This window comes from Corvus cornix, chromosome 5 (genome assembly GCF_000738735.6).
Source record: "Corvus cornix cornix isolate S_Up_H32 chromosome 5, ASM73873v5, whole genome shotgun sequence".
NCBI classification, from domain to species: Eukaryota; Metazoa; Chordata; class Aves; order Passeriformes; family Corvidae; genus Corvus; species Corvus cornix.
Window position 1 is genome coordinate 36,847,748 of NC_046335.1, and position 22,499 is coordinate 36,870,246.

The 22,499-nt window shown below is 38.2% G+C and overlaps 1 protein-coding gene across 2 annotated transcripts; it reads right to left on the minus strand.

Annotated features, from left to right (window-relative positions):
• Window positions 1-795: 795 nt before the first annotated feature.
• Window positions 796-22,442, minus strand: SNAP23 (synaptosome associated protein 23). Of its 2 annotated transcripts, none has more exons than XM_039553222.1 (8): window positions 22,352-22,442; window positions 12,978-13,083; window positions 12,346-12,387; window positions 11,021-11,069; window positions 10,382-10,499; window positions 6,814-6,966; window positions 6,116-6,260; window positions 796-3,536 (listed from the first exon to the last, which is right to left on the minus strand). In XM_039553222.1, the coding sequence occupies exons 2-8, from the start codon at window positions 13,032-13,034 to the stop codon at window positions 3,471-3,473; spliced, it is 630 nt and encodes a 209-aa protein (XP_039409156.1). In that variant the 5' UTR covers window positions 13,035-13,083; window positions 22,352-22,442; the 3' UTR covers window positions 796-3,470. The 2 variants fall into 2 exon arrangements, with proteins under 2 accessions (XP_039409156.1, XP_039409157.1); XM_039553223.1 differs by having other exon boundaries at window positions 22,348-22,442.
• Window positions 22,443-22,499: the final 57 nt, after the last annotated feature.

The following is a 22,499-nucleotide window of genomic DNA, read 5'->3' on the forward strand; positions in this document are numbered from 1 at the left end:
GTACAAGCAGCATGTGCTGCAGTTCACAGTACAGTTACTGCTGTGCTAAAAGTCTGTCTTTCATCAAGGAGTAGACTAGCTTGAATTTACCAATTATTGTCCTTTAAGCATACCCATGGAACACGTGCTGCCTCCTCATAATAGTTACGTAAGCAGGCTGTCCCTAGTTTCTTTACCTAGTTATATAGATAGAGTAGATATATAGTATGTTAGAAGTACTTCTTCCAAGCTCTTCCCAGGTATGGTAGTCTCTCTTGCAGCTCAGAACTGTTGCAAGTCAACAAAAGTCTCTATTTCCCCCCATACCTCTTCCCTCTTAAGAGTGTTCTGGGAATCTGAGGCTCTAGTATGAGAGAAAATACAATTTAAATTGCCTCACAAATGAAATTGCATTGGCAGTAGGTTAAATCACTACATTTCATCTACTGGACTTGTTATTTGATAGGCATTTGTTACCAATACTTAACTAGAAAGTTTTAAGTTATTTTACTTTGTTCCTTTATCATCCTGAAGTATACTCCCATGTATGTCATGGTCTTTCAAAAAAGAGATGGACACAGTTCATAGACTGAATTTAGGAGATGTTGATTTGCAGGGATCAAAACTAGAGTGTTAAAGACCAAAATATTCCTCTCCTCCCAGCCACACCCATTCTTTTCTTAGCCTTGGGATTTCTGTGAAATAAAAATAGAAGAGAAACTTCCTAGTTGCATAGCAGCAACTAGTTCTGCCAAGTTTTTCAAGGACAGGAAACTAAACAAAGACATTTCTAAGAGAAAATAGTTTTAAAACACATTCCATTATAAAAGTATGTATTTTTTGTGCATAATATATAGTTTAACAATCAAAAGCAGAAACTGTAAACCTTCATTCTTAATAGCATTCAGACATACAAAGATGTACAAGTGTTGATTTCATACCATAGACATGGAAATTAAGCATCTGTTCTATAGACAACAGTAAGACATCAAAGAAGCAAACTGTTTTTGACTAACATAAAGGCACCAACTCCCTCACAGATTTGGCTCTTGCTGCATCAAAAGAGTATTGATACTCCGATAATACTCTAGAGTCTCAGAAATTACTTCCTTGTGTCATATTCATTGCAGTATTACAATTTTGATATACTAATCACAGCATTCTATCAGCCAACATGCTCATTTATTGTTAGAGCTCAGGCAAGTCAAGAACAAGGACTTGCAAGGGCCAGGGAGAAGAAAATTCCAATGTTTGCAATGTCCAAATGCTACAGAGCAGGCTTGCACTGTGTAAGCAGAGTAAGGTAATCACTTCGGTCTTCTGTTCCAGGAGACAATCATAATTAAATAACATGCTTTGCTTTCACAATTAGCAGCAAATATTCCTCAAGTTAATCTAAGTTTTTAAGAAGGAAAAAAGGGCATACAAAGTCCCTATGCAGGTGGCTGTTTGAAGTTTACTACACAATGTTCTTAAAAGTACTTCTTTGCTACTTGTATTTTTAAGCACATAATCTTCATTTACTGATCAGGTAGCTAGTGAACTTTTGAAATTTATTAGCATTCCAACAATTACTGGAAGCTAGACAGGAGCCAACTCACATTACTCAAATATCTAGTCCCCTAAAAATGACTTTACCTTACTCACATAAGGCAAACTGCCACTGGCCTAGTTTTACATGCAGCTGCCCCATCCTTTGGTCAGTTGTTTGTGTTTTTTGTTTGGTTGGGTTTTTGTTTGGTGGGCTGTTGTGGGTTTTTGTGCGTGTGGTTGTTGGTTTTGGTTTTTTTTCTTTAAATATCAAGTTGTCCTGGGAGTCAACTGAAAATATACTGGTAGTGCTGACTGGATTTCTACTAAAAAGAAAACAGAACACTTAAACACTGTCTTGCATTTCAGTGGATTAGTGTCATCTCTGACTTGGGTTCAATATTAGTGCCTACAGGGTATTTGTGGGCTGCCCTTCAAAAAAGCACCCCATAATGCTAATAGTTTTAATTATTCCTCCAATCAATTTGGTTTGAAGATTTTTGCCATCCAACACTGAGTATCACAGGTTAGTCCAAAGCATCATTTTCAACTTTAAAACAGGCATAATATATTGCTGGGTGGACTTAAAAATATCTAAGTCACTTGCAATTTAATTATCAATATTTCAAGAAAATATTTTTATATTACAGTAAAACCAAAATATTTTTCTTCACAGGAGAGTACTTTACCTCACCTGGTCAGAAACTCCTCTATTCTGCAACAGAGTAAGAATATTTTATTTGCAAGCAAGTTGGACATGTAATATTTCCAATTGCCAGTCCCAAAGTCTGCAATAATAAACCAGTCAGGAATCTATTTAGAACTAGTTTATTTAGAACTAGCATACATAAATAGCTACTGCTTCCTCCAGACTTGTGACAAAGAAGTTTCACAATAAGCTTCACTGGGTTTGGTAGGTTTAAGCAGCACCCTCAAAGTCACTGCTGAGAGCAAACTCTGCACCAGATCTCAATCATTATTTTGCACTGGAGAAAGGCATAACCTGAACTCCACTGAAAACTGGCCAAAAGAGAATAAGATATGGGATGCAAGCAAATGGCATGCTTTTCTGCTCAGCTTCTTCCAGTTCAGATGCATCATTCAAACACTTAAAAGTTAACTTTTAGATGAGGGGTGTAAAATTTTCCATCAAATAAATACTTTGGAGAGATGGTTTTATTTTCTTCTACTCATGTGTGCATGGGGTTTAGATCAGAGATATATATATATACACAACAAATATTATCAGAACAATGCAGCATGATTAGTCATGGCCTCCAAACCAATGTCAATTTACAGTAAAGAAATGGAAACCTGTATATCCCTCTGGTTACCATTACCATACAGTTCATGTGCTTAGGAAGTGTTTTAAAGCCCTCAACCCACAAGTTGTAAGTAATGGGCCTCTTCAATTCTGTGATCCACAAATTCAACTCCAAACCAATCATGTGGTTTGGATTGTAAAACTATGGTTAGATGCTAGAGATACAAATCAGACAATGTTCACCTAGTCCCTAGTTTAATGAAGACACTCAACTTATGAGGTATTTCAAACAGTGCAAAGTGCCCTCTCCAACTTTCCACAACTGTGAATTCAGGTTACCCTGCTTGTTCAACTTCAATAAAGGACTGAATTTTCGGTGCAGGAAAATAAAACTTAAAAAAAATAATAAAAAGAAACTGGGAAGAGTAATAAAACATGCAAGAAGATTCTCAAAGCCCTAACACTTGTAGCCCTGAGCAGTGTAAAGAAAGTGAAGGCAGATGAGTAGAAAGAAGTTGGCTGCTTTCTTGGAGTCAAGGCCATGTTTACATGAAGCAATAAAAGAAAACTAATCCCTACAGAAGGGGTACTGCTTCATTTTTCCCAGCCCCTCTTATTTCAGAATAGAAGTCTCACAGATCCATGAATATGGTGGCTTGCAGCTGGAGAGGCTGTCATTGAACAATGACAGCAGGCTTTAATTTTCAATTAGTTTCTTGGCTCTGATGTTGGCTTGCTCAATGCGTTCCCTGTTTGTATCAGCCTGAAAGAGAGAAATTCATAGGTCATTTGCAGACTTGATGCAGAACAATTTAAAAATTCAAACTGACATGAACTTCTGAATTGCAAGGTATCATCATTGTGGTAGAGAGAAGGGGAGCAACTTCTGTATGCTGGAAGTAGTTTTTTTTTCCCTAGCCAGCATATGCTGTCTATTTTGGCAGAAACAACCAGGAGAAGTAGGTTTTACTCTTTAGCTACTTTTGAAAAGCACCAGCTTGCCTCAGCTGGTCAGGAAGCATGTTAACAAAACAAGGGAATAAAAATTCTCTCCCAGTGTTTAGACATCTTAAGGACCTCTACAGAGCAACAAGGTTGCTCTGAAGTAATAGTCACAACTGGGCCTATGGGCATGAAGTCAGATTTATTCTGCTTAGTGCAAATCCCTAGTTTTCATTCACACCCCCTCCAATGTCCTAGTATTGTAACAACATGGTATTTGTAGGAACAAGCTTTAGATTTTATTATTGTTTAATTTACTATAATAAAGCATCAAAAGTGAGGTCACAGCATCTAGGTTGATCAAGTGTCAAAATATAGTTTTACTGATAGGTATGATAAGAAGTTTATAAGTAATTCCCTAATTATGCAGTGTGCTGTGGGGAATGTGCAGGAAGTATAATAAGCACTAAACTAGCTTCTGCCCTTACCATGAGCAGAACTCCTAAGAAACTCAACCTGTGTCAAGTATTAGCCATTTCACACCTTTGTATTGCAATGGGCTGGGCAAAGGACATTTGCAGTTCAAGTCCTTCCCTTCCTGTTCCCTCCTTCCTGCCTTTTGGGTCAAGGGAAAGGGCAGGACAAGAATCTACTATAGAAAAGGGAGACTCTAATCTGTTAACACCACTTTCAAAGCACTAATCTAGTTACTACATCTTCTTCTAAGAAAATGCCAGTAACGTAAGCTTCATTATGGGTTTATTCAGACTAGGAGTCCTGCATAACACTACCAAAAGTCACCCAGTCTAGTCTATTTCCCAGGTGAGTCAGAATCTTTAAAAAAATGTAAGTATCAATTCTATTCTGAAGGTAAGCTTAATACTGCTCTTCATTTCTTTACATGATACTGTTGTTTGAAGATTTACAGACATTTGGTTTGGTTTCCATACTGTTCACTACATTTAAGAAGTTATCAGCATAAAAGAATTAATTTAAATATCCTGAGACAAGTTGCCAGTCTCAAAACCAGAATTGCACTTTAATTTTTATTCTGTTCTGTAAAGCAATTCTAACTTGTATACACTGTATTTTAATTAAGTTAGTAATTAAGTTAGTAAGACTTGGTCAGCAAGATTTATTCAAATCACTAAACTAAAACAGCATCAGGCCAAAACAGATGCTTGAATCTACTAGAAACACTATTGCTAAAAACAATAATTCCCACTTGCAGTTTATTTGACCAGGCAGTTTTCAGTCTGCTTTATAAGTTATAAGAATTTCACACCTCATTTTAAATTCCAAGAAATTTTCTAGTGTACTTTAAACTGTCTGACTTTTTAAACATGGTAATCAGATGTGAGGTTTCAGGGAACAGCAAAGGCATCCTTTCATATAACCATGTTGATTTGCCTTATCAATACCACAATCCCTTAATTACTAGACAAAACTGAGATGCTGACACAGGTACAACCAGCACTTTTGTCAAACTAGAGGAATTCTGTTCCTTTTGCTTTTAACTCTACTGCACATTTCAATGAGATTTTAAAATTCCCATTTTGTCTTAATACTATAATTTCACAGTAATCCATGTTCACTTCTACGTTTTGAAATCTTTAATATACACTATTCATTAAAGCTTTTGCTTCCTTTCTCAACCAGGATGCCTATAAAATAACTTCTACTCATTTCAGAATATGGGCATTTCTAAAATAGGCTTAATATTCTCATTAAGCTGCCCTTTGAAAGAAACCTCCCCAAAACATTTATATATGCTTAATCTGGTTGGAGAAGCTAACACTTAAGTAATAAATTATATTAAAAAAGAAGGTTACTATTACTAACTTCATGTGCAGATGAGGGCAGACCATTTCCCTGTGCACCTACAAACTCCCTGTCTACCTACAAATTCCAAAGTCTCCCCAGCCCCAATATTAATTCATCAACAAGAATCAGGGCAATGAATTACCTGTGTTTTACTTTACCTTCATTACAGTGACTTTTTAGGAATTCCAGAAGAGCCTTGCTATTGTTAAAACTACCTATTCCCTACCATAAGAAAAAAAATTCCCTGCAAACAACAAAACTCCAGGTATACCTCCAGTAAATGTTTGTCCTTTTGATACCATGAAGTTCATTAGTTTTCAGAGTAAGTAGTAATGTGTGCTGTGTATTTAGGTTTCCTGACACTCAAGCATTTGAATTTTAAGATATGTAGCCTATATATATATATATATCTATCTATCTATCTCAAGGTATATCTCTTCAAACCACTGCAACCTAGAGGATGGTATAATCTTACCACATATTTGCTGTAAATACAGATAGGACAGTGAGCACATTCCTAATAACCTCTCAGTTACAACCTCTGAACTGAAAGCAGAGAACAGCTTTGATGCTTACCTTTACATTTATCCGGTCTATTTGCTTATTCTGGGCATCAATCTCATTGCCCATATCCAAAGCCATGTTTTTCAAATTCCCAAGAATGTTTCCAACTTGAGCAAGATTTTCATCCATTTCATCTTCTCTGGCATCATTGGTTATCCTGTTCAAATAATTAAGACAATGTTTCAAGAATCAAGAATTTGCTTTTATCTAGCCCAGATTTACTCTAATAGAACTTGTTTGTTTGTTGCACAGTATATTAAAACCAAGGTATGCTTTTCCCCTTTTATGATTTCCTGTATTCCAAGCAAGCATCCACCAAAAAGAGTGCTAAGCTAGCCACTACTACAAAAATAGCCTTAAAAATTAATATAGTTACCAGAAGTTTAAGATATGAGTTTCTCTCAAATATACTTTATGACAGTAATATTTTTAACAGTCCCCTCAATAACTGACTTCTAAGCTCTATCATTCTCACATCCAGAAACAGACTGACAATACCACCACTATGAAAAAAAACCAGAAATGTAAGATGAGCACTACAATACTGAAAGTGTAGGTGTCTGCTGTCTCCTCTCCAAGAAGTAACAATTCCTTCAAACAATAATAAAAAATTTACTATTTAGCAACTTCACCTAAAATGCATCTGAAAGAAGCTGACAACTTGTAATAGGATTTGTGCCTTTGAGATGGAGGAATATGAACAGGCAAACCTTGTAATATATCCACCACTTGGTCCTCCAGAAGTCTGAGGCTGCTGCCGATTTATACTTCTTGGTTGCATGGATATTACATGATCTGCTGAGTTCTCCGTTCCATCTCCCCAGGTTGTTCTGTATGCTTTGCTGGCCTCAAAGTTCTTTGTCCTACTCCATAAAAATAAAAAATCTTAACCACTACATCAGAAATATGGCTTCCTGACTGAAATTCAGTATAAATCTAGAATTTTCAGGAACATTTATTCAGGAACATAGATTAAATTTTGTACAGATAAAGCTTTGTCTTTATAATACAATTTCTTGTATCTTGATAGTACAAACACAACTGAGTTACTTTCAGGACAGTGATAACTTTGGTCTTAAAAGTGTTAATACAAGAACAGTAATTTCCTTAAAGCAGTAGTTCACCAGAAGACAGAAGCTTATGACAGTAACAGGAAAGCTTACCCTGTCATAAAATAGAGTTGCACTTACAATAGGAATTAATCTAGAGTCAAGATTAGTTATCTTTCAGGAAGAAATGAAGATGAATGCAAAAACTCCCTCAAATACCTATACTATGCAAGAAAACCATTAATTGTGACTTTTTTTTATCAAACATAAAAATTACTTGGCAATAGAAAAAGTTAATGTTTCTCATGTTAACTTCGATTATGAAATAATATTAATAATGTTTAAATAGCTCTTTCATTCTGCAATTCAATTGTACTAACTCCATTAAATCAACAAACCAACTTACCATTACACCTTTACCATGTAATTCATAGAAGAAAAAAAAAAATAAAGCACCACACAAAGCAATATCAAGAATCACAGAGCCACAAAAGCAAGAGGGGAAGACAACCTAACAAAATAAACTTATCTAAACTGGGGTCTGTTCTCATGAGTCCTAAAGAACCTATTTTGAGAATATTCTCATGTTCACCTTGTTTTGTGGCATTTTCACGTTTAAGCTAGACAATCCAGACACTGCCATTTTTCTGCTTCTTTAGACACCTGTGAAGGGAAACCTGTAGTGTCTTTCAGTACATCTAAAACTCTGCAATCACAGGCAGTCAATTTCTAGAGATATAGTGCCTTTCAGTAACCCAGATGTTTTATACGTTTGAAGAGTTGTGAAATTTACTGGATGAAAAAATATTCCCCCTCATTCTACTGCTGTTTATGTATTCAGTATGTGAAATTATGTCTTATAGGTCAGATGTTACAAAAAGTAATCTAGAATGAATATATCAAGGGGAAAAAATAGAATAATTTCTCAGTTCATAATGGAAATGTAGCACCCAACAAATCCTAAAGAAACTTAAACTAGTCAATTCTAGCTCCTTGTACATACGCAGGCTTAAAGAGCTTATTAGATTCACTGCAGCTAGATTGAGTATGATATTTTAATATCATTTATACTAAAGCCATAACAGCAAGAGATCTTTGCATGATTTGCTTCTGGAGAAGCAAAGTCTTAGGTGCCAGAGGCAACTGTGAGGACTTTATTAACAAAAACCAAGCTACCTGAAGACTAGTTGCACGTGTGAAGTAGACAGCTAGAAACAAAATTATTGTTCAAAGTAAGCACAGTTTGGAAAAAAACTTCTCACCACCTGTTTTTAAGACCTGTTTTTCAAATTTCTATACATTCACATTTCTCAAATTTTATTTCTGCAAAACTAAGGTGATTTACACAACCTGTCAAACCAGCAAAGGCTCAAGCAGTTGTTTCACCATTTCCACAGCTAATAATCCCCTCTGTAGTAATGGACATTTTCTATTCACATCAGTATTACAAAACATCACAGTCACAAGGAGAACCGCATGCAGACAGACATCATGCACATGCAAGCACAAATGCAATAGAAACATCACTTCAGATAGCTGGTTAAATATGCATCTGCACTACTAACACTGACCTTGTCCTAAAATCCACTTTCACCAGTTTAAGTGAATACAGCTTCTTATCCTAGTCTTCATTTTTAGAAAGCAAGCATCAGTGTTAGGAGAGAATGGAGAAGAAAGAGTAGTAAAGATCAACAAAAAGGTAAATTGTTATTAATACATAGATTGCATTACAGAACTGCCAGTATTCTGTGTTTTCACAAAGCTTTTATAAATAATCTAAGCCTAGGAGAAATAAAAAAAATCCAATAATTCAGCAAGTGTTCTGATTTAGCTTATTTAGCATTACACTTCTATGAAAATTATGAAAAGCTGTGGAGGTAACTGGTTGACAAATCTGACATTGACAAAAAGGTTGGCGTAGCAGTAGATATATGAAAGACACTCACTCTTCTTCGCTGCCCTCTACTTACCCATTTTTTTCCTGTACATTACTGTCCAGTTTGGTACACAACTATTTCTGTTCTCGTTATCTGTGTACTTGGAGTGCCACAAGAGTTCATAAATTCTGAGCTTGCTCAGTGTCAATAAGCTGCTTAGCTTCAGTGAAATAAGACTATCAACTACAGAAAACAAAGACTGAGTGTGTCAAAATGCTCAAAGTCCACCAGCTTGATCCAACTAATATAAACCAGTAAGCACACCTATCCAGAGGCCAGGATGTCTGCATTTTCAAGGCACTAAAGCACTAAGATTTTCAGCCTTAGAAGTCACATTCATATCTTTCCTAAATGATCCTCAAAGTACTATTCTGTTGGTGAAGTAGACTCAGCCACTCCAAGGAATTTTTACCTGAAGTTCTGCTACTTCTTCACTGAATGATATTTTTGCTCATGCTAAAGAGCAAACACCAACAAACACACACACTAATCACTTCAGTCACCATACTCAATTTATGTCTTCTTCATTTGGAAGGGCTATGATCACATCCAATTCACACAATTTGGTAATTTATTGCTTAAAGGTAAAGCTAGGACACCATCAAAAATAATTCTGATCATTGTTCAGTCTGTTTACATGTTTAAAAGTGCAAATCAAGTGCCATACTAAATATTAGATTACTTAACTGACTTAGATATGGCAGCCTTAACACTGATGTTATAAAGGTACTGTGAAGAAGGTCTGCAAGAATTTATGTAGCCACTAGTAAAAAGATTATAGCTTTAATACCAGTGTCTGTTCTGTCCTATTCTCACCCTCCCTGATCTATGCATATTTTTCAAATGCTTAGAGAACCAATATTAATTTCCTTCTCCAAAACATAAATTGTCTTGCTTTTAAATTAGTACAAAAGCACTGTTGCAAAAAAATTATTTTTGGAATCAAATTTCCAACAGACAGGCACTTACATATAGCTATTTGCAGTCCAATTTGGTCTCATCTGCATGGACATTGATAGTTTTCTACTAAATAGAAGCTTTAAGGAGATTAGGGCAGGATGCTATATAGCAGCTATATTTACAGTAAAAGGGGCACAATGTATGGTTAGATACAAGTAGGCTTCAGTTACTCTCATAGAATTTTAAAGGGATGCAGCTCTACAAACCAAAACAATCAACTTTGTTAGAGATTCAGTGTTTTTTAATTAGCTCTTTTATTAGTGAATGTCTCCTGGTATAGTAGCTATTGGGAATATTCTAGAACTCCAGACCCAAGTACCAATATAACTGACCTGTTACAAGGACAGACACAGAGCCCACAACATTTGTTGAGCTCTGTCAGTGTCTTCTCAGCTTCTCTCATGTCCTTATTTATCTGGTCCATGCCTTCTTCTATACGATTTAGTTGTTCTAGAAGAGAAACAAGTAACCTGAATAAACATGGATTGAGGGAAGGTGGGGGGGGAAAATCAATATTTCTTTAAAGCAGGAACAAGTTTCAGTTCTACCTTTATACCAAGACTAGTGACCTTTTTCTTTCCTGCCTTCCAAGATTTTTTTTTTAATTTTTAAGAAAGATATTCAGTGAGAGGTTTTGTTCACTGTATTACAAATATTTTTCCTATTCTTAGAGTAGCATTTCTGTTGCTACTTTTAGAATAAATGCAGATAGTTACATTCATGTGATGGTGGAAAGAAGCAGCTTCTGTAGCAGAGCTGTATTACATTGTAACTATCATTACCTCTCAACTACTTTAAAACCTCTTTTCAATACTACAAACACACAGGAATAACCATCTAGGAAATCTCATTTTCATCTAAATAATCTTTAATAATAAGCCTTTAGTTTCAGCAACAACTCTTGTATGATAATCCTTTTCTTACACTGATTACATTCTAATATCAATTCTTAGTGTTAGGGAAGAACTTACCTCCTTGTTCATCCAGCATGGTAATAGTTTTGATGCCAACATCCTGGGACTGCAGAAAGAAATTTAGTTGCAGATATAAAACAAGATTGCAGTGCAAAATCAGAAGGTCTGCATATTAAATTTGATAATCCAACCAAGTTTACAATAAGACACTGTGCTTGAAATAACCTCTGTAGTAAAGCTATTGTAAGTCTCAAATTATAACCTATGTTAGGCTGATAAGCATCTCACCTGTTACACTATCTCAATTAGTGGGGTTTTTATGGTGTTTTTGTGAGGGTTTTTTTACATTACGACAAGATGATAAAATTTATTGTAATACTCAGACTGAACTGTGATAATGTCTAGCTAGAAAAGTAAACCTAGCTGTGCTTCATTTTGAGAAGTGATACTGGTTCATTCATCCCTACATCCTTCAAGAGGACTGACAAGGCCTTTAGTCCTGGAAGCCAGAATAAAAGAAAGAAAAACAAAGCCTGCAAAACCACTCCTAAGAATTCAGCAGTGAGGAATATACTACAGCAGAGCTCTTTGCTGGCCCAGAGTCTTGGATCTAGCATGCAAGTTGCACCCATGCTGCATAGAATGGCAGCATAGAATGAATCATCAAACTACAATACCAAGAGAAATTATGTTGGCCCATGACATGTACTTAACATTTGTGTGTGAGAGGTATTCATCAGGCTGTGGTGATTCAAATGCCTCACTGATAACAGCAGCATCTTCAGCAAGCTGTAACTGTGTAGAGGAATAGATTCCTCATACAACTTCACTTCGATAAACCCAAAATACAGATTTGTTTCAAGTCATGTAAAAGGGTGTCAAGAGTTTCATTATCAGCCCTAAATACAGTTAAAGCCAATTAACAGACTGTAAGAAGGTGTATGTAGAATTACTTGTTTAGAACCAAGAGTAGTCCTACCCTACTACCCTACCCGAGCCCTACTGTCCTCATAGTGAAACATTCCCACACTGTTCACAAACTAAGCTAAAAGACAAATGAAAGATGTTATGAATAGCAAATTATGCAGCAGCCAAAGACATAACAGACCAACAGAAGACTTTTTACAACTAATCTGGAGCATCTGGAGATTAGACCATTTTGCTTAAGAGGTAAAAAGGATATTGATTCTTCTGTAATGTGATATAATGTGAAAATCATGAAGGTTATGTCATTCTAATGCTACTACTGAATTAAAGCAGCAACTTTTAATGATGAAGTGTATGTGCCTTGAGAAAGACAAAAAACTGTTTAAAATCACTTTGTGACAGTTAACATGCTGCTTTTTATGCTTAATCCGGAGAATTTAAAAGCTTTTCCTTACCTCAATGGCCAAGCCAAGAATCCTCCTTGTGCTTTCCAAAGACTAGAAAAAGAATTTTAAAATGAGTGCATTAATTAGTTATATACACCACAGTGCCTGAAAGTCTTCTTTGCCACTTCATTGTAGCAAGGCAATAGTATACAAAGGTTCATCACCTTGTCTATATTTAATACATGCTACAACATGCTCATAGTGGCAGCACATCAGTTTTTCTTGGTTTTTAGTCCTTGCTATTATTTTTCTTATCCCATTGGAAAGTCATTATAAAAGACGACATATTAAAATGAATTTTAGTGAAATAAGAAAGCCATGAAGTATATCAATATGATTAACAATGCTGTAGGTACCCAAACACCATCATATCAGTAATCAAGACTGGGTGATCAGTCACCCAGTTAAGTCACTCACTTAAGTCACTCAGTTAAGTAAGTGACTTTCAAATTCAGAAGTCAAAATTCATTCTTATTTTTAGGAGTAGTCTTCACTCCAGTATTTACCAAGTAAAGTGAAAATTTAAAACATTCAGCTATAACCTTACAGAATCACTACCCTGGTCTGTCCTTATTTTTAAAAGACATTCTAATCTTTTCAGACGAGTACTGTAATCCCAGATGTCTTCCTGTAATAGTTACCTCATCAGTGACCTGGTTGGCCCTCAGCTGAATTTCTTCAGGTGATAGGTCATCCATGATGAGGAAGAACTACTTGTAAGCAATCACGTTAAAGAGAACCTTCCCCCTGTAATAAGATACCAAGTAAGCATCACAATTATCCTTTCATCAGTATTTTGAGTTGAAACTAGAAGACAGTTCAAAGAATGAGAGCCTATACATTTAATTCTGCTCAGTAAAACATCTCATTAGGATTAGAAGACACTAAAATAATTATTCAGCTGAGATGACCTAACTGAGGAGCTAAAAGAAATATAGGAACAATCAGTATATGAAGCAGTTTTCTTTCCAAGATTTAGCTTCCTAAACATTTTTTTAAAAATTCTATTGTTAGTTAGGTAAAAAACAGGAAATAAGGTCTTAAAATAACAAGCTTCTCCATGCTAGAAAAAAACATTGGTTTGCCCAGTAATCTAGAAATAAATCCATTAAGACATTTAAGTTACTAGCATAAACTTTAAGTGTTCTTCCATTTCCATTGCAGAATTTCAATAGTCAGAAAAAGGGGAAACATTCTCAGATGAAACACTACCTAAAATGATCCAGTAACACTCTAGAAATGGTTGTTGTTATTGCATGGTGAATTCCTCAAATGCAAAAGAACCTGCAAAGGTTTTAACTGGTATGTTGCAACTGTAGCAAAGGTTTTCTCATCTACCTTTCTCATAATAAACATAAGGTCATAACTGAAGTCCCGACACACCATGATTTACCTTTTGCTATAAACAGAAGAGATATATTTTGCCTAAAGATATGAAATGAAAAAGCAATCGCACCAATCCCATAAATAACCTATCAGAGACAGGTCTTTCAGAGCTAAGAATCTGCATTTTTGTTGGAGGAATGGTATTAAAGCCAGCACTCCTAGCAATGGGAAAACAGAGCTCACAGGCTATACAAGAATTTAATGAGATAGCACATAAGCTGAGACTTAAGAGGATATTTTTCCCCAAAGAATTTTCCCCCTTAACTTTAAACTAATCCTTGACCTTTCACATGAGTAGCTTCCAATTAAGTTCATGTTACCAACGAATATAGTTCCAAACATCCTGCTTGACTTGATCCATTTTCCCCTACAAGATCAGTATTTTAGAATATATAACATACGTAATTGCTCCTAGGAGGGTAAATTTATGCAGATTTTCCCAGCTGTTACCCCACAGCTCTTCACAGGAAGTGCGCATAACTCTGATAGTGAACTGAAATCAAGACACCTAAATCCCTTACAGCTGAAGTACTTCAGGATTTAAAGAATATTTCAGCAGGTTTGATCTTCAGCACCTAGCATAACCTGAGACTGTGGCTCTAGGAGATTTTTCTAAAGTAGATGTCAATGCAAGTTAGTTTTTGCTAGCATAAAAAAAAAAAAAAAAAAAAAAAAAAAATCAAGATATTCTCACACAAGGCTTCTAAATAACTGTTTGCAGTAGTCCAATTTCAGTGTATAATCAGAGGAATACCTTTTCATTCACAAGCTTAAGGCTTTCATGAGGTTTATTTTAGGCAGTTCCAGCTTTGAATTTGGGAACGCCCTTCAAGCTGATTTGCACAGCGAAGGACCAGTAAACCTGGGATAGGGAGGAAAGTACATATTTTCACTGAATTAGATTAAGCAAAGGAAAATGACATCAAGCTGGTTCTTTGGATGAAGATCTTGCACTCACTTAATATTCAGAAATTCTATGAAAATTCAATTATATATTCAGTCGTATCAAACAAGCAGTATCTCAATTACTGCAATTGTTGCAGGCTTGGCAGCCTTTCCCTGCTTTGGGTACCACCATTCAAGTACTGTTGAAGCTGTGAGCCATAAAATACATCTCACCTTGGACATCAGAATGAATATCACATCCCCGCCCTATAACAACTTCTCAAGAGTCCCATTGTAATTGCAGAACAAGGCTGGAAATGCAGCTGTATTCCCAGAGCAACCTGGAGATTTCTTTTTCATTAGCTCAGTGTTCTGCTTCCCCTTGCAGCTGTGGGTTTAGACTACCCAGAATTTCACATACCAGCATAAGCACAACTGCAAGCTGTACAATGTAACCCTAGCTTAGAAGCTGTGTTTGAATTACCCAAGAGCCATATTGCAGCCAATGATACACAACACAACAGCTTCTTTGGCTTTTGGGGTGAGAGCATGACAACAGTATTTGTAAACATACATAAGGAGGATTTGTTTATAAAAGAAGTCTTTAAAGGGTAATAAGACTCTTATATTTGAACAATTGCTTGCAAATATATTATACCACTACCTTCATGTCAAGGAGGCATCCAAAACCTGAAGAACGTATATATACTTTTCATCAAAACCTGAGTTTTCTGTTTTATTCAATACTGCCAGAATACTGTCCTGTGCTACTAGAACTACAAGTTCATGGAGAAACCATTGAAAAACAAGCCAGTAGTGAGACTTAAAAAAGGAGAAGAAAGGTGACAACTCCCAAACTAGGAATACTAGGTGATGCAGTTTGGAAGGTAACTTCATGAAGTTATGAATTAACTTTGGTCTGTCATAAATTAACTTCAGGACTGAAGCTCACATATACTCTAGTAAATTAATCATGGGCTTTGCAACTGTGCTTTTATTAATAAAATCCTATGAAAGACAATGCCATGTGAAATATGATAGTAATTACATGAAGAGACACAGCGATCACATGCAGAGCTACTTCATGTAGTATTAGCTACCAAACTATTCCCCGTCCACTTTGTCCTATTCATGTTAGCTGACAAAGGAACAATCCACTTTGATACAAGTAAGTCAGCAGTAACATACTAAACCAGAAAGCATCTGCTTACATCTGACATCAGACAATGGCTTGAAAACACAAGTATTTGCCACCAAATCCCAGAATACGTCAGGCTGGAAGGGACCACAGTGGGTCATTTGGTCCAACCTCTCTGCTCAAGCAGGGTCATTCCAGAGCACACGGCACAGGATTACATCCAGATGGCTCTGGACTATCTCCAGTGAGGGAGACTCCACAACCTCTCTGGGCAGCCTGTTTCAGTGCATGGCCCCCAGAACAGAAAAGAAGCTTTCTCCATGTTCAGGTGGAACTTCCTGTGCATCCGTTTCTGCCCGTTGCCTCTTGTCCTGTTGCTTGGCACAACTGAGCAGAGCCTGGCTCCATCCTCTGACACCCTCCCTTCAGATACTGATAGATTTTGATGAAGTCCACACTCAATCATCTCTTCTTGAGGCTGAACAGGCCCAGCTCCCTCAGTCCTTCCTCACAAAAGAGATGCTCCAGTTGGCCATTCATCCTCACTGCACTCCACCGGACCCACTCCAGGAGCTCCATGTCTCTCTTGTACTGAGGAGCCCAGAATGGGACACAGCACTCCAGATGTGGCCTCCTCACCAGGGCTGAGTAGAGCAGAATCATCTCCCTGGACCTGCTGGCAATGCTCTTCCTAATGCACCCCAGGACACCATTGGCCTTCTTGGCCACATGGACACTGCTGGCTCAGGGACAGCTTGTTGTCCACCAGGACCTGCAGGTCTCTCCTGGCAGAGCTGCTCTCCAGCAGGTCGGCCCTCAGCCTGTGCTGGTGCCTGGGGTTGTTCTTCCCCAGGTGCAGACCCTGCATTTGCCTTTGCTGGATTTCAGACAGTTCTTCCCTGCCCATCTCTCCAACCTGTCGAGGTCCTTCTGAAGGGCAACACAGTACTCTGAAATCTCAGCCACTCCTCCCAGCTTGGTGTCATCAGCAAACCAGTTCCAACAGCTGACAGACAGGCTTTGTGTTCCCCTAGCTTGCTCATATCTTCTTGAATAGCTCCACTGCCAGCCAGCAAGAAGTTCTACAGAAACACACAGCATTCCACCTACTTTCGCCCTAAATCAATAGTATTTGGTCTTGAAACTGTTTATAAATTGACCTAACAATGAAGAAATCCAGCTTCAAGATGCAGAGGAAAAACCCTTCCAACACAACAGACAGAGGGGAAAAAAAAGTTACTTTGAGGATTCTTCAAAGCTGAGGTATGCCTGTGCTTATCTTCTGATACTCATATTTGGACACCTGGAGTGTTTTGCCTCTTGTGAGATGAAACCATAATTTAAAGTGATGTCTCATATAATTGCTAGGATAAATGACCCATGTGTGAGTAAGCTAAGTAACACCATTCAAAACACTTGGTTAAGAGAAATGTTCTGACAACCTTTTATCATAGATAAAGGGTTCAGCTATTTGCTGAACTTTTCCAATTATTTCTTGAGGTCTTACATCACTGGAAAGTGACAGAACCTTTCTTTTTTTCTCTAGACTTCCCAGTAAGCTTACCCACCTTCACTTTTCAGACGTTGCCACTAGAGTATGGAAAAACAAGACATGTTAAGATTTCCTTCTTAAGACAGGCATAAGAAAGCATGCTCTTTGAATTAGTTTGATTATAATGTCTGTTTAAAGTTGAATATCCAAGCCAAATGCATTAGACTAAAAAAACCCATCATTTTATTTCCGTTAGTTTGCAGCATTGCTTTTGTAGGCAAAGACACAACCTACACAGTAGTTCTGCAGAGGCAAGTAGTGTCATAAGGCAGAACAGAAAAAGACATTCCCTAGGCAATAAAGACTTCTCACCACACAGCAGTTTAAAACATTAAAGAAGAGCACACAACAGTAATTTAAAACAAACAAAACATTTCCAAAACAAGCTGTTTCCAAAGATGTAAATACACACTTGATAGTTGCAGGCCTAATTGGAATAGCTGAACATACCAGGTGCCTTTCATGCAAGACACCTCTAAAGAAAATTTAGCACCCAAGATGAGGCCATTTGGATTGAAATAACCCAGCTGTTCCAACAGAACACAGTATACATACATAAAGAAAGGATACTTGTTTCCCCATCTTTCTGCCCAGGAATCATAAAGCATCCTTTGAGGTATCCAGCTCTTATGTTAATGATATATGACAAAACTATTTTATACCCAAGGCATTAAGACTACTCAGTAAAGACAAAATATACAGAGAGAAAAAACTTGATATGGCTAAAGTGTACCTGACGTGTATTTTTGTTATGATAACACTTGCTAAGGCAAGCATTTATTTTAATATTGATGCTCAATGTCTATTTTCTTTGGTTTCCCTCTCCTACCATTTAAAAAATCCTAACCCCAAAAAAAAGACAAAAGTCTAAAAAGATATTTCATAATTATAACAATATTCTGCTATTTTTGTTTAATTTTCTTTCTAGATTGGCAAGTTTTAAACAAGAATCTAATGTGCCTAAATACAAAGCAATGCTCCTTTAAGGAAGGATGTGATGTCAACTGTATTTACTTTTTGTTATCAGTTCTCTGCAGTTATTTGCTCAGTTAAACACATTTCAGCACAACTCCCCTTCTGCCCCTTTCATAGGAAGGCCTGATACCTACAGATATACAAAACCAAATCTGCTACAAAAATATATTTTCTTGAATTAACTGGGCTCATTAAACTTTTCTACTAGGAAGCAGACTACAACACATTCACTATCTTAACTATCACTGCCTTATAAAAAGAAAGATTCATTGAGAAACCAGAGCAGCCAGGAAATAAACGCATGGCCTGCAAATCATAAGAACCTGATTTTTACTGCCGTGCTTTATTTTGGAGATGGTGCAGGACAGAAAGTTCTTTGAAATTCCAATTCCAACCTAAAGCTTTAGATCTCTTCACAAGACTATTCATGCTGAGCTAAGCCATCCTGTAAGTTCGCCACTATAACACGTATCATAACTATGACATTGCTGCCCAAGGCAGTTGAGGATGGATTAGGCTTAAGTTACTTCTATCTCCTGAACAAGAGGAAACAAAATTACGTCTGCACAGCCTTTTTCGCACTTACTATCCATTTAGTCATGGCTTCAAAAACCCTAGAAACCTTTCCATTCACTCTATGTGAGGTTGTTAGGCTGGAGAGGACTGAGAAAAAGACAAAGCAAAGGTGATTTTACAGAACTGTTTAAAAACTCAAGATGTTTCTTGCAAAATAATGAGGGACACAACAAGCACTTTTGGGCCGATTTTAGCATGGTGCCAGATCCATGCAAAGCATCACTGGCTTAGTGACCCTAATTTTGTTAATAGAGCAGCTGAAGCATTTTAGTGGGTTCTTTGTCTAACTTGAAAAAACTGGAAGGTGACACAGACTGATGTGAGCTATGGCTATGTCTGTATTAGCAGTAGGGTGATCCAGAGAGAGTACAGTGCAAGTTTTTGCTTTGGAAAAGCACTGCTCACATTGCCACATTTGAGGTGGATCAGTCACAAGCATGGATTTCTGTCCCAACCCCAGCTATTGAACTGAGAGCTAAGATCTGCCAAGCCAGAACTTTCACAGTGAGATAGGAGCAAATTCAGGGTTAGTTATACCCACAGTGATCTAGTGTCCGCATGTACATGACCCCAGGTTGAAATATCTGCTTGTGATCAGAAAGCTAAGGAAGTATCACTTCATCCAACAGCAGCTCACTGGCTGGGTTTCCCGATAAGAGGCACATTCAAACTTGGGCAGGGGGGGAGGTAATAAACCACTTGAATAGAAAGACCCTCAAGATCAAAGTACTGTTGTATGCAGCCAGCAACAATATAATCATCTTTGCCACCCACCTTCCCAAAGCACACTGTAAAAAATGAACATGAAATCTTTCTTTGTTGTCTATCTCATTGGCCTAAGACACTCCACTGCACCACTAAGGGTTCTTCTTGCAAGTGTTTTCATTTTTATTTAGAATTACTTGCCAACTGGAAGCCAGCTATTTATACCAACACATTCAGTTTCCAATGTAAACAAGTTTCAAAAGCCATTACAACAGTGACTTTGCAAGGTATTTTCAAGGTTTTTTTTAATACCAATAATGTTCGGAGATTTATAAGACACTTCCATGGTAATGGAACTATAGTAGGCAAGTCACATGATTTGAATATGCTTTTCTTCAGCACTTAGCTGAGAAGCAATTCTAATGCTTACTATCTCTAGGAAAAAAGAAAACTTAACTCCTTGCTTTATGACAGTCACAGCACATTAAGGCTGTGCTGCCCAAAGCACTCAAAACCCTTACTGATCCTTATGAATTTAAATGAACTGCAGGATGCCAAAAGGCCTCATAAAGTGGTTGTTCAATTCCAATTACACTGTCCACATCTGGACATGGAAAGGCTGACAAAAGTGATGAGTTTTCTAAAGCCAGACAGGTCTACTTGCACCAGACCAATAAATTGTTTTGGTTGCTGGCACTTTCACAAACCCACCCTGAATAAGATTTTTGTCCTGCATCTCTGGCTGACAAGCAGCAGTTCTGTGCCTCTGACAGGCTGAATGCCTCTCAGAAATTTGTCATATATCCATCACATTTGCTACATATTAAACTAATTCCTTACTCAGCATCTGAAGGTCCTCTATTTGCACCTACCCCTTTTGCTGTGAAGTCATGCTTTTAATCAATACCACAAACTTCTCTTCCTCCTTCACTGATAACTTGTAAACTGGGGGGCGATAGCTATCCAGTACATTTGCAAGGATGATTGAGAAATACAGCCTATGCCTTCTTACCACAAAGATAGGAACTAGATGATGATACAACCCTGCTGTTGCAGCAACTGACTGAAAGCCAGTATCTCATGAGCTGTATTTTTAGCTGTCAGTGAATTGGTACAGCCTCAGGTGATCATGGATGCTCTCAGTTCCTTCTCTTGTAAAGGGATCTGTTCCCCTCCCTAAAGATGGGACAATTCATAGAACAATATTCTTAGATATGTGAATGTTAAGCATTAATTTTCTGTGCATGCTTGCAAAGGTCACAATTAGACAGTTTATTAGATAGCTTTGTGGTTAGGGATGGAGGGTTTTTTGTTCTCTCAAATTCTTCATATCACTAATACAGAAAAGTTGGCTTTTTAAAATCCTTCTTTAACACAAACAGCTATCCTACTTGCTAGGTAGCTGAAATTCAGCCCAGCTAATGCAGGGTGCCACAAGGTATCAGCACCAGAATGTACTTCTCCAGATGATTATGTCTACAAGATAAATGAATAAAGCATCTGTGACCCTGGAGGAAGAGGCCAGGGCCCACGACCAAGACAGTACTCTGCATGCTTCCTGCTTTCTCTTATCAGCTTCCTGAACACACTGCACAGAGGCGATAGCACAAAGAATAGGCCACCAATGCCACCTCCTCTGTGCTGTGTGTTCAATTCTACACTCATCCCAACAACTCATTTTTGTCCCTGAAAAAGCCTCATGAAACCTCCTCCAAACCAGATACTGGACAATACAAATTCACAGTCAAACTCTGATCCACTTATGGACAGTAACAGATTCCATTTCTCCTAATGACACAAATTGTGCTATATAATATATATATAATAAAATAATATAATAACCTACTTCAAAAACTGCAGAGCAGAGGAAGTCAAGCATATAGACTGGCTACTAGACTGCCAGTAAGCAATAAAGTACTCAAATCAATCAATCAAGCAAGTAACTGACATCACAACAGGCTTTTCCTTTGTCCCTAAACACCTTCCTACATAGTTGTTCCCTCTACAGCAGAGAATTAGGTTTGTTTATGAAGAGGAAGTAAAGCAACACCCTTAGTTCTAAACACTGAGGATCTAGTGCCCTTTTTAGGGGAACAAAAAAACAGTTAGGCAAATAGTCAGAGAGGCTGCACAAATAAATTTCCGAAGTTCCTTTACATCGTTTACTTAAGAGTGTCAAGTCACATGTTGACTTCACATTGAGTGAAAGAGAAAGAAAGCGAAAAATAAAGCCGACTCGTCAGTAGCTTCCCAGAAGGACACCAAAGACATCGAGACATACAAGTGAGAGAAGCACAAAAAGCACTTCAATGCTTATTATTACATTATTTCTTAATGTTACAGATTAGTCTAAAGGCAGCAGGACAGAATACATAAGTTTAAGAAGACGCAACAAGAGGAGGGTTTTCCCCTGAATTCTACTAACAGCGCAATTCACGGGCTCCCACCATGCAAAGAAAAGCCACCTGGCCATGGCACTGCCGCCCCCGGGAGGGGCGAGCCCACGAGGCCTCCCCGCACGCGGGGGCGGGCGCAGCCCACCGCTGAGGCGGGGGCTCGGAGAACCCGGGCCCAGACCGCCCCATTATCCCGCGCAGCTGATACAGGGCGGCAACCGCAGGGCCAGCGCGGCCAGACCGCGCCAGGCCCACCTCGCCCCACGGAGGGCCCCCGGCAGCCCCAGCCCGCCCCGCACAGGGCGCTACGCGGCAGCGAGGAGAACACGGACCGGATCAGCCAGCCTGCCGCCCCGCCCGGGGCGCTACAAGCTGACAAAACCCAACCCGGTACACACCTACCGGCACCGCCGCCGCTGCTCCCTCCCGCCGGGCCGGGCCACCCCTTTAAGCGCTCATGTCTCGCCCGTCCCCGCTGCCCAGCGGCGGCCCGCGCGCGTCACCACCGCCCCCGGAAGCGGGGCCGGCCCCGCCCATCCGCCACTCCCAA